This window comes from Myripristis murdjan, chromosome 23, assembly GCF_902150065.1.
Source record: "Myripristis murdjan chromosome 23, fMyrMur1.1, whole genome shotgun sequence".
NCBI lineage: Eukaryota > Metazoa > Chordata > Actinopteri > Holocentriformes > Holocentridae > Myripristis > Myripristis murdjan.
The window spans coordinates 18,287,400-18,299,899 of record NC_044002.1 but is presented as its reverse complement, the minus strand read 5'-3'; the positions used below and the strand labels follow the sequence as shown (position 1 = coordinate 18,299,899).

The 12,500-nt window shown below is 45.6% G+C and overlaps 1 protein-coding gene across 5 annotated transcripts in view; it reads left to right on the top strand.

Annotated features, from left to right (window-relative positions):
* The window catches only part of sox5 (SRY-box transcription factor 5), a 116,839-nt gene that overhangs the window by 75,403 nt on the left and 28,936 nt on the right, over nucleotides 1-12,500 (top strand). For 4 of the 5 annotated variants that reach the window (XM_030046213.1, XM_030046212.1, XM_030046210.1 and 1 more), the window contains exons 7-8: nucleotides 2,320-2,446; nucleotides 7,054-7,139. In XM_030046213.1, the coding sequence (XP_029902073.1) occupies nucleotides 2,320-2,446; nucleotides 7,054-7,139 (213 nt within the window). The remainder of the gene's footprint in view (nucleotides 1-2,319; nucleotides 2,447-7,053; nucleotides 7,140-12,500) is intronic. The other variant, XM_030046211.1, reaches the window with a different exon arrangement.

Here is a 12,500-nt window from a genome sequence, read left to right as displayed (position 1 = left end):
ACTTCCAGCGTCCCCGTCTCTGTGATAGTGCCTGATTGTAGCACATCACTACATCACATCCTCATGATTGAACGGCCATTTCCATCGCTCCAGATCAATTTCCCACATCAAACCGCTTTTACCTGCCATTATCCTATTCAGCCTTTACCTTCCTGCCCTCTCCGTGAAGTAAGAGAGAGAGAGAAGGAGGAGGAGAAAATAAGAAACAGGGCATAAAGAGGACTTGAACAGTATTACAGCCGGGCGATCTTTAGAAAACATGAGACATGCAGGACAAAGCCAGTATACCAGGGCTTTTATTTCATAACCTTTTGATCCTACAGAAGTTTGACTTAGAGATGGAAAATAAGTTTTTTTGTTTTTTTTTCTCCCACAAGGCTGTGAAGTTTTAAAGTGGATTATCACAAGTTCCCACTCACTTTACAAAAGAGAAATTTAAAAGCACAGATAGAAGCAGCTCATAGACATCCTTATTTATGTCATGGGTTAGTATAAGTAAATTAAACAATAAATAAATCAAAATTCAAACTCACAGTTTAAGTGTTAGTACAACTACTACACACGCACAATTATAGTTATTTATTGATTGATTGATTGATTTTAAATTCTAATGGGAATTTGAGTGCAGTAAAGCTGAAGCTGAAGGATTTAAAATTAAAAATGGTCCGTGTAGAGGTATTGTCTGTGCATTGTTGTAATGCCAGTGATTTTTCCAAGATATATGCAGCGGGGAAAAAATGACAATTGAACAGCTACTGGACCAAAATGGTAGCCGAGCAAGTCTCTAAAGTTAGTCTAATCTCAGGCCAGCTCTTCACTGGATCATTGTGTCCAGTATTGTGTGGCTCAGTTTGGATATCACCTCGATTTTGGTTTCCATCCCACACTTTATGTAATCGGCTCCTCTATCAGGCATTCTTTTCCTCACCGCGCTTCAAGTTGTCGGCTACCCAGCGACATAACGTCATCCCTCTCTTTTTCTCCTTCCCTCGCTATTTTCGTCTTCCTCCACTCTCCTTCTCTCCTTCCTTCCTCTCCTCCCCTCCTCATCCTCTCCTATGTTTCCCCTCGAACTGTCAGTCAGTCCGTCACTCGCGAGTCTTTGTGTGTTGTTTTTGGCAGAACGCTGTTTAGTGCAACCATCTGTCTCCTACTTCTCTCTCTCTGTGTCTCTCTTTCTCTCTCTCTCTCTCACTCTGTCTGTCTATCTCTCTTTCTCTCTCTCTCTCTCTTTTTGCAGCTCCTTCTTCTCTCTCTCTCTCCTGCCAAAGCCACCCATCGGAGGAGCTTTTTTCTGCTGCTTCTCCTTTTAAAATCCTGGAAACCTTGTGAAGTCGTATGGCTCGCTGCCGACAAGAGCACAGAGACGGGGAGGAGGGAGGAGGGAGGGAGAGGAGGGGGGGGGGGCAAAAGATGGAGAAACATCCTCTGAAAACAAAAAAGAAAAAAAAAAAAAAGAAAAGAAAGGCCAGCTGTTGTGAGAGTTTGGTGAACTGTCCCGCTGACTCGCTCTTTGTCTCATAATCTAGAGGACGGCGTGTTTAGTGTGTGTGCGTATTACAAATGTGCACGACAAAATAATATCCTCACCAAGATGATATGGTACCAGCACTCATCAGAGCAATAGTTCGGCCTGGCCACTCTACACACGCTTCACACACACTTCCTGCACACACACATATACACACACACACACACACTGCTGCTTCTGTGCAACTACTGTAAGCCACCAGTCAGCATCTGGAAATTGCAAAAAAACACAAACCAAGTGAAAAAAAAAAAAAAAAAAATCTGCCAGTGGGTTGAGATAATCCCACTTGTTTCAATGCTAATCCACATGTTTCTAGAGTTTTCTGGAATCAAGTGTCATTTTCTTGGTGCCAGTGGGCTGATCTGCCTCATTCTGCCTGTAATATTTCAACATAAACGACACTGGAAACAAGCAGAGTATCGCATCCCGCTGCCAGATTATTTCACTTGTTTGAAGAAAAAACAAAAGCCTACATTTCTGGTTAACACAGAGATTGTTGCAGGTTATTTTGGCCCACACCTGTGTGCAGTTTCTGCGTTCGCACCTGTCCAAATGACCTGCACCGAGGGGGTGAATGCACCAGGGTTCGATTAAAACACTGCATATGTGACGGCGCCCTGAGGCACCAAATATTCACCAGTGCTAATGTCCATATGTGTTTCTTTCTCCTCCCACTTCCTCCTCCTCTTCCTGCTCCCCTCTCTCCCTCTGTCCACCCCCCCTCCTCCCTCCTTCTCAAATATACATGCACACCTTCTCTCCTCACTCCCTTCCTCCTGCTTCATCAGCAGGTCCAGGGTCAGCTGCCTCCACTGATGATTCCTGTCTTTCCTCCGGACCAGAGGACTCTGGCGGCGGCCGCGGCCCAGCAGGGCTTCCTCATGCCCCCTGGCTTCAACTACAAGCCTGGCTGCAGTGAGTGAGACACACACACACACACACACACTCAAACACACATGCAACTTTCTTCAAGTGACATAAAATGGATACCTAACAAACTGTTGAGTCGTTCCAACATGTGATGCTTCAAATGTTTCCACTGAGTAAAGCGGAATATGACGGTCTGACACGCGCTAACAAAGAGTTTTACCATTTTCCCAGACAAGGAGTCAGACTGATTCCCAAAAGACGAGCTCCCCCTTACAACAACATCGCTCTCCTAATAGAAAAACCAGTCCAAATACACCCTTCCTGTTTACTCTCTCCCTCTCTCTCTTTCTCTGGCTCGGTCCTTTTGGCTCCTTTCTTTTGTCTTGTCTATTTTCTGATGTAAAAAAGCAACAAAACGCAGGCGTCCTGTGGGACATGTTTTTTTTTTTTTTTTGGCTATCACGCTCCGGCTGTGTGGCAATGTGTTGTTTACCATGATAGAGAGAAAGAGAGAGAGGTGGGCGCCTGCCAGGGGATGCTGGGAATAAACGGACTGTGGAAGGGGGTAGCGGGACAGGGAGGGAGATGGGTGGTGGTGGTGGTGGGGGGGTGGGGGGGGGTTGGAAGGCGGGGTGTAGTAATGTGACCTGCCCCAGGTTCTCCTCACATTAACACGGGACGCAGCCAGAACATGATTCCAACACAGCCCACACACACGCACGCACACACACACACACACACTCATCCAGGCATCCGATATCAAAAAACACATAACAACACACAAAGGAACTTAAATGCAGACTTGTGAGCGTGCATGAGCATTCACGTGCACGCTCGCGACAAGAACCCCCCCCCCCCCTCCCCAAAAGAGTTTCACAGCTTCCCAAACAAGTCCATTCCATTTCAATTAGCGCCATCTTCACCCACGCCCACTGCCCACTTAAATACCCTGTCGAGCGGTGGGCTTGTCTTTTCACTGCCTCCGCCAACTCCAACTGGACTGGCACGCCGCGCCAGCCAGAGCCCGAGCCGTCCCCGAGAAAACTCTCTGGCAACTTTCAAAGTTGTTGTGAGTCAATGCGGCTTGGCACCGGAGCCGTAAACAGCACGTGTGTGGCGTGGTGGAAGTGCGCTCCTTCCCCCGACAGAAATAGATGTGATCAATAGGTCTGACAGCGAGACGGCTCCAGCCTCGAGACGTACTTCCATCACTTGTTGAACATTTGCGGAGCAGGGAGCGCTTCTGCTGCCCGGCTGTCATTTTCCATGAAGAGGTGTTTGTTACCTAGAATATATATTATAATTTAATCTTTATCTAATACAAGGTATGTGATCGCTAAAGATGATAGTTGCAATACTTGCCTACAAATTTGGAACATTTTTTGAGAAAACGCTGAGGTAAAAAGTTGATTTTACAACTTTTCCATCTCTTTTCAAAACTCCTGACAATGACTGGAAAAGTTGCCAAGGGGAACGTGTAGGGGGTTGCACGACGCCTATGCTTCCAATATGATTTGATATGTTGATACCAAAAAAGTAAAAGTCAGACGTAAGTGTGTATGTTTTCTCCATTTTTGGCACACAGACGCCTGTACTTTCCAAATGGTGGACAGAGAAGGATTTTAAATGAGTTATTATGCCCAGTGCACCCAAACTATTAGTCCAAGCCGACCCATGTCTCTTCCTCAGTGTCGACGTCGGTGCTGAAAAAGTGATTTTTATTAATGAGAGCAAAACGTAGGTAATAATAATTGAAAAAAAAAAAATGCTTTTCGAGCAGCAGTTGGAAACAATAGCATTGTTTCTGAATGCACCCGGGCAGCACTGATGACGTTTGTGCATCTCGTCTCGCCTGCCTACAAATCTCTCTCCCTCCCTCTCTCTCTCCCTCTCTTTCTCTCTCTCTCTCTCTCTTTCCCTGTGCCTCGCTCGTCCGTCCATCAGTGAGAAAGCTCAGGCTCGTCCTTCGGGGTCGCGGTCGCCGAGCCAAGAGCAACATGTTTGCTTTCCTCTGTCCCTCTCTCTCTTTTGTTATAGTGACCCCCAGGAGGAGCATAAATATCCACCCGGCTCATGTTTGTGTAGGGAGCGGAGAGAAAAGACCCATCTCCTAGAATACACGGGCCTGAAATAATTTTGTAATCCCTGCTGCCCTCCCTAAGAAAAGAATGCCTCAGCTCATTTTTTTTTAAAGAACTGAGTTATATGGGAAAATATGTTAAGAGGCAAAGTCTGGTTTATGCCTCGTTGGGACACACATATACACATATTCACGCTCACACTTATAAATACACACGCACATACACACAATAGCAGGTCCTGATATAGCCAAGAGGCAGACTGCTGTGCTGAAGGTCCAGGTCAGATATGTAAGGTCAAGCCCTGAGAACATTCCCAAGTTTTCTAGTCTTTTTTTTTTTTGTTTGTTTTGACCAGTATAAATGCCCCAACGCTGGCATATCCATATGCCAGCCAGCGCCGTTACGCAACAAAATGTCCATCTTCGCAAGTCATTTAGTCTCACATTTAGTTTTAAAATCATTCATATTCAAACAAGTCGAAAAATCTGCCACCGGGATGGACTACATCATTTAAATCCAATCAGTGTAATTTGTTTCAGGAATTTCCTCTGGGAACAGGCGCAAATATGCTGAAACCAGGCAGAATAAGGCTAATCAGCCTGCTAGTATCATGAAAATGACACTTGATTCAAGAAAAATTCAGGAAACAAGTTGATTAACACTGGAAACAAGTGGGATTATCTCATCCCACTGGCAGATATTTGCACGTTGTAAGAAAAACACACATTTTTAAGGCTGAATTCCAGACCAAATTAGATGCTTTGCAGTGCAGAAGTCCTATTTTTACTGTTTGATATTAGGTTTTTTTTCCCCCTCAGTCTTTAAACAGAGAAGCATATGGTTTTAGCTTTTTCCCATTATTGATTTTTAGGCTGTTTGTGCAGCGGCTTAAAACAATTTACAATGATGTAGTCCGTTTTTTCGTATAGATTTTGTCTAGATTACTGTATAGCAGATCTGGTCACATCACAGGGGTCAGTCCCTCCGGTTTGACCCGCAGTCAGCATCGGGGAAAAAGCACATCCATCTCTCCTCTCCTCTCCTCTCCTCTCCTCTCCTCTCCTCTCCTCTCCTCTCGTCTCTGTCCTCCTGTTTCTGACCTTTCCCTCTCTCTCTCTGTCTCTCCCAGTAATTACAGCACAGCCTATCTGCACCTGGTCACTGATAATCCACACTGCTGCTTTTCTCCTCCTCTTTCTCTCTCTCTCTCTTCGCCTCCCTTCACTTCTGTCATCTCCTCCAACTCGCTCATCCACCTATCTCCTGATTTATCACTCCTGCCAGAGGGAGGAGAGGGAGAGGGAGAGGGAGAGGGAGGGTAATCGACAAAGCGAGGGTAGACAAAATAGAGAGGAGACACGGCGAGAAGGAAGCAAGACGGGCGAGAAAGAGCATGAAAGCTTTGTGGCTCTCGCAACAAAGCAGGAGAACAGAGAGTTAAAGGTAAAAAGAGTGAGCGAGAGGGCGGAGGGAGCGCCAAAAGACAGTGGCGGCTCTTAATTACGGCGCTGGGCCCGGCTTTATCAGAATCCCCTCACCTCGCTGCTCTTTGTCAGGGGGTATTAGAGAGGAGGACACACAATCAGGCTTTTCATTAAGGTCCTACCGGCACCATGCACAAAGGACGGCTCTAACAGCTGCAGGGAGAGAGACTCAGGTGGGGGGTGGGGTTGAGATTAGGACAAGGGAGAGAAAGAGGACAGAGGAGGCAAGGGGACAGAGGGAGAGAAGGGAAGAGAGGGAGCATAGGAGGAAGGGAAGAAACAGAAAGAAAGGGTGTAAGGAGATGGGGGAAAGATGGGAGCTGAGACAGAAAATGAGGGGGGAAATGGGGAGGAGTGAAAAAGAAGGGGAGAAGAGAGAAGGGAGCGGGGAGAGAAAAAAGGTAGAACAGGGATGGAGGAGAGGAGGAAGACAGGCATGTGGGAAAAGTTTAGTCTCCGGTTTAAAAGATGAAGTGAGAGTGGGGTCCATTTGGGAGATGGAGCTGCAACAGGCAGGAACAGAGAAGAAAGTGACTGGAAAAAGAAAAGAAAAAAAAAAACAACAACAGAATTTTATGGCGGTAAAAGCCGAGAGGAACAAAATAATGCAAATAAAACAGTCAAAGATGAAAACTCGTCCATGTTTACCGGAGATAAAAGTCCAAGCAAAGATTACTTTTTTTTTTTGGGAACAGCGCTAATAACTAATAAACAGTGAGTTTCCTGCTTATGCAAGCAATCAATAATTTCACAGCCAGTCTGATTGTCATGACAGGTATCTCAGCCTCTAAATTTTGTGGCTCAACTGCTCAATAATGCATTTTCAAATCCCTTACAAAAAAAAAAAATGTAGCAGGTAAAAAGTTCAAGGAAAAAAAAAATCTTTACTCATGCATGAATTGAAATTTTCACACTTAAAAAACAGTATTATGAAATGTAATGAAAGGCATGTGTCCCAGAGACCATTGAGGATGTAGTGATAGTGTTTTTTTTTTTTTTTTGTTGTTGTTTTTTTTTACACTGGCGTGAATGAAAGGGAGAAAGATGTTATACTGAGGTGTTCTCTCTGTGTGTGTTTTTGGCCCAGGTGACCCCTACCCTCTCCAGCTCATCCCCACGACAATGGCTGCTGCCGCCGCCGCCACACCGAGCCTGGGACCCCTGCAGCTCCAGGTAAGACGAGAGGAAAAGGAGGTGGAGAAGAAGACTTTTGGATTCTGTTTTACTGTCGTGATTTGGGCGTCTCAGAGTAGCAGAATGGGCTGCATGTGGCTGCTCAAAGCTCGAATTTATGATTTCTTTTGGTTGCGGGATAGCATCTTCATCTGAGGGTCTAGAGTCTAAAGAGAGGAGGAGAAGGGTGGAAGGAGGATGGATCTTTGTGCTCTCTGTGGTTTTAGCTGGCTCCACACCAGCATTAGGTTTCCATAGAAATGCAGTCGGGGGCTCACAAAGAGAGATCGAAACAGACCTAGATGGAGAAAAGGAGAAAAACAAAACAGAGGGAGAACTTGAGTCCTTGGCATGAAAGGAGCGGGGAGTGAGGAGCGCCGGCCCCGACATGTTTGGATTTTTCCTTCTTTGACAGAGAGACCGCAGCGGGTCCAAACGTGTCAGTCATCCTGACGTGCACGCCAACAGGAGGTCGATGGCTTTTTGGCCGCGCTGACTGGCCGAAAACGTAGACGCCTTGTCATCGCGTCGAGATTTTTTCCAGCGGCCGCCACAATGGAGTTAAGTAGCTGAGAGCGTTTCAATCATCTCAGAACGTCAACACGGGAACAGCTCAGGTTTTGTCTCGGCTCATCAGAATTCAAAGAGCGAGGGCTGGCAGAGTGAGAGAGTGAGAGATGCAAATTTCTCCACCGGCAGCAATTATTTATGTTTTCTCAAAACATAAATAAATCAGAAATAGTTAGATTGGAAATGTAGCTGTGTTGTTACAGTAGGAAGTAGGGTTGTCCCGATCCGATCATGTGATCGGAAATCAGGGCCGATCACATGACTGAAGACTCGATCGGGACTTGGACGTTATGTCCCGATCAGGTATCGGATAAATAATATATATACATATGTACATTTATTGTTATTATTTTTAATCACATTTCAGTATATGGGCTATTAGTGATAAAAAATAAATGAGAATAAAATACCAACGTTTACAGGCCGGGTCTGTCTGTGACAGACACCACTGACCAGCGCATGCGCGGAACACGGCAGCACGCAGCAGTTTGTTTTGAAGCTGAGGTGTGTGATATCAGAGAAACTCTAATACAGTAGACGGGCTCTGGTGATATGCTGCTACTATCACGGACGGAATCGCGGAATTAGCCAAATAAAACGGAAACCGACTCCAAAAGGCAGATAAACTTTCCAGCTACAGCAGCGCACTGACATAGATTGTGAAACAAAGCGAAGAGGTGCCACTCCGCTGTATTTTTCGCTGGCTAACAGCAGCACACTGGCTTAGCTTGTCTATTCAGAGAAGAGGTATCACTTTGGCTTATTTTTCGATCTATGTTATCACAGGCATACTACTGCTCATTCACTGGCAGCTGAATTGTCAGGTCTGTTTGATAAGCAATTTACATTGTTAAAACAAATAATAATTTAACATATTGTTACAGTAAAAAGTACTCTGTCAACCCTCAGGTGAAATAATTACTGATACATCCTCCTATCATTTTTGTTCAATCATTAATAACATATCATTTCCTGGTTTTATAGAAGTATCGGATCGGGACTCGGTATCGGCAGATACTCAAAATCAAATGACTCGGACTCGGACTCGGGGACAAAAAAACGTGATCGGGACATCCCTAGTAGGAAGCGCATCGTTTAAGTTCCTTGATTTTGCAAAATTTTACTGAAACATCACGTGGCTCCTTCACTGTGTAGGACATCCCATAATACTGTGCAGCAATCAGAGACATACCCTGCGTTCCAAATCGCGTACTTATACTTTTTACTTTTAGTATGTACTGCAGCTGCCCTTATAAAGTATGTAGTTTAGTATGTATTGGGACATACTAATTCTTTTTTCCCTACTAAATAGTATGGTAGTATGGGTATTGGAACGCAGGGAGAGAGTGAATGAAACAAGCCCTTGGCATTCTGGGAAATGTAGGAAATCCCCTGTCAGAGGAAGAAATAGTCGAGGCAGTGTGCGGAAAAAAGAGAAAATGATTTCTAACACTTGTGCAATCACAGCGCATCACAGATGGAGGAGATCTAATGATGTAAGAATATTTGATGGTGCAATTTTCCTTTTTTTTCCGTGGCGGGAATCAAACCCCTAACCCTGACCGTGTGAGTGCCACACATTGCCCACTGAACTATGCCAGACCACTAACACAGCCACGGGGAACGGACAGCTGTCACTTTCAAGCCAAGTGTTGGACAGTGAAGTGATCCCATGCAAACAGATCATCGCGATCAGAGCCGAAACATAACATTGGACTGACAAGTGTGACCCTCGCCCTCGGCTCCGCTCCGCAACGGGAAGCGAACGGGGGGCTGGGGCGGGAGTCAGGAACGCGGATCGACGGACAGAAACACTCGGAGCGGCTGTCAGAGGAAACCTGTGGGCGATGGAGAAGACCGTTGCAGTCCCTTCTCAACAGACACACACACACACGTAATATTCAGATATTTGAGAAAGTGTTGCGCTTGTTTTGCTCCCCTAACCTTAGCCATCTCATAAATCTGTAGCCAGAAGGAGGTGAGGGAGCAAGTAAGCACAAGGGAGGTGAAAGAAAGAGAGAGAAAAAATGAAAACGATGGAGAAAAAACAAATATAAGCCAACATCTGTTCTCTCACTTTAGGGGGATGAGCCTGACTTTGGTGCTTTTCCCCGTCTGCATATTTAGAATAAGTGGCCTATCGCCTGGTAATCCTGACCCCGGCCACCCCCGATACACACACACTCACTGTCTCTCTCTCTCTGTACACACACACACACACACACACACACACACACACTGCTAGACCCCACATACTTGCACCCTGATCCACGTGGGCCTCGGGGCCCCTCTCCCAGGGGTTAAGAGCCTGTGCGGGCGTCCACTCAGCTGCCTGTCTGAAACACATTAACCTCCGGCGCTCAGCACCGGCCGCGCTCGGGCCCTCCGTCACCCCGCCGCGCATTATCATAAAATATGACACACATACACACAAAGCCCCGCAGATGCTCACACACACACACACAGAGACATCTGATTCGGGAGGCACAGCTGCATTGACACACATATCTTCATGTATATGTAGCAGCGCGGCGGCGGCGGCGGCGGCTTTTTCACTTGCGGCACACATCGATGGGAAAATATGGGTTAGGGGTCAGGCGGGGTGTGTGTGATACATTTGCACCTGTCAGCCAAACACGCCGTCCCATATGCTGAGACACCGACGGGAGAACAGAATCGCTATGTAACTCTATCACAGGGAACGGGCCCCGCTGTCGTCACTGATTTCATTACTGGCGCGCGCGCGTGTGTGTGTGTGTGTGTGTTTAGCCCCAGAATAATGTCCTCTGCGCCGTTATCGCCGCCTCAATCTAGCCCTCCATATGTTTGGCCGTGTTCAGGCTCACGCCGAATCTTCCAACGAATGGCTTTGTCCTCCTCGCGATATTGGATTTTAGCGGCAGGGAGGGGCGGGGGGACGGAGCGCCCAACAAGTGCAAAAACATTGATACTAGCAGGATTTCTTTCATGCAAAGAAAAACACATTCACCCCCCCCACCCTCGCATATACACAGACACACCCACACACACACTCAGATATCAAGATTAAGGCTTTGTGAGGAAGAAACGGATTTGCCCAGGCTAACCCAAGTACAGATGTCTCCGTGTGGAGATGGATTTCCTCTGGGGATTGTCCCCCGCGCCCCTGATTTGATAAGGAGATGTTTGTGTCGCCGAGAGGAAACATGACAGTTCGGCCAGGGCCTCAGGTCGCCACGGCAACGCGGCGGTTTGGCGCAGAGGACACAGCGCCCAGCCAACACACGCACACATACCAGCGCACAGACACACACAGACAGACAGACAGAGATAGAAATGCAAAGTAAACTCTTATGTTCAAGTGTGCATGTAAACCTGCTGATTGATGTGACATGGACACTCATATTGACGTGCATATGCAGCAACATACACACACACACACACGGAGGTAGGAACAGACGTACAGACACACACACAAATTACTCACCTCACTTCTGTCGTGCTTTTTTTTTTTCTCTCGTAAACTGACTAAACACACACATGCACATCTACACACACACACACACGCTGTTGCTTTCAGGTGAAAAAACTTGTGTTTAATGTGTTAACTTTTTCAGAAACAAAGAAAAACAGCCTTGTTTTTAGCTCAATGGCAGTACTTTTTTTTTTTTTTTTTTTTTAACTCTATCCAATGGATTTTGAAATGCTTTTTGAAAGTCCAAGAGTTTTTTTTTTTTTTTTTGTCTTTTTCAACTTTCAACTTTAGATGAACCGTGTTATCCCTCAGTGGTGGTAAAACCATGAAAATCGCCAAAACTGGAGTCACAGACATCCGTGATGTGCATCAGACATCAGACACGCACACACACACACACACACACATCTCAGGCTATCTGAGGTGAGAGTGTAATCTCTCCCAGGTCGTGCCCTTTGACACCTAATGGCTTTCAACAGGCTTCTATGGGCTGACTCACTCGCTGGGATAACACTGAGATCATGCACACAAACACACTCCCACACACACACACACACACACACACCCATCTGAGCAGTACAACAATATTTAAAGCTGCAATAGGCAACACATCTGCACATCGGCTGCCCCAAATAGCACTGCTTGAATTTTGACTGCTTTGCCATCCAGTCCCTGTTTACGCCGTTTTGCATTCGCCTCTTAAACATCAATTCATCCCTTCTTGTGTGAGAAGAAGATTTCATGCAAGTGACAGTAAAAGGCAACAGAAGCGGTCATTTAGACCAAAATAATGACAGGGGTTGAGACGTACTTCTGTTTTGCATCCACACTTTATGATTTAAACTGTTTTTTTTATATATATATATATATACATATATATATATAATTTTAACTGAGTTGCAGCTCCTTTTGCACAAAGCCCATCTGAGTTTTCTCAAACCTTAAAACGGCGAGCTGCTCTTTTTATCTACATCTCTTCAAGTTGAAGAAGTTTTTCATTTCATTACAGCTTTAATAGGGAAAATCAGTAAGGTGCAATGGCTTCAGTGTACTCTATGAAAAGAGTCTGCACCCTATTATTGTGCTTAATATTTTGTTTACTTAGTATATATATATATAGTAGTATATAGTAGTATGAACTGTATGCATACAAAGAGAGGGATTGTCTCTGTGGAATCCATCGTCAAAAGAAAGACACTCGGCCTTGAGTTAATGCAGTTCTTAGAAATATGTATTAATCTTTCCACGATTGAAAGCTCTCTCTTTCCACGATGAAACCGTTATCCATGAAAATCAATGGCCGAGAGTAGCTCTTTATGGTTTATGCCGGGGTGTAA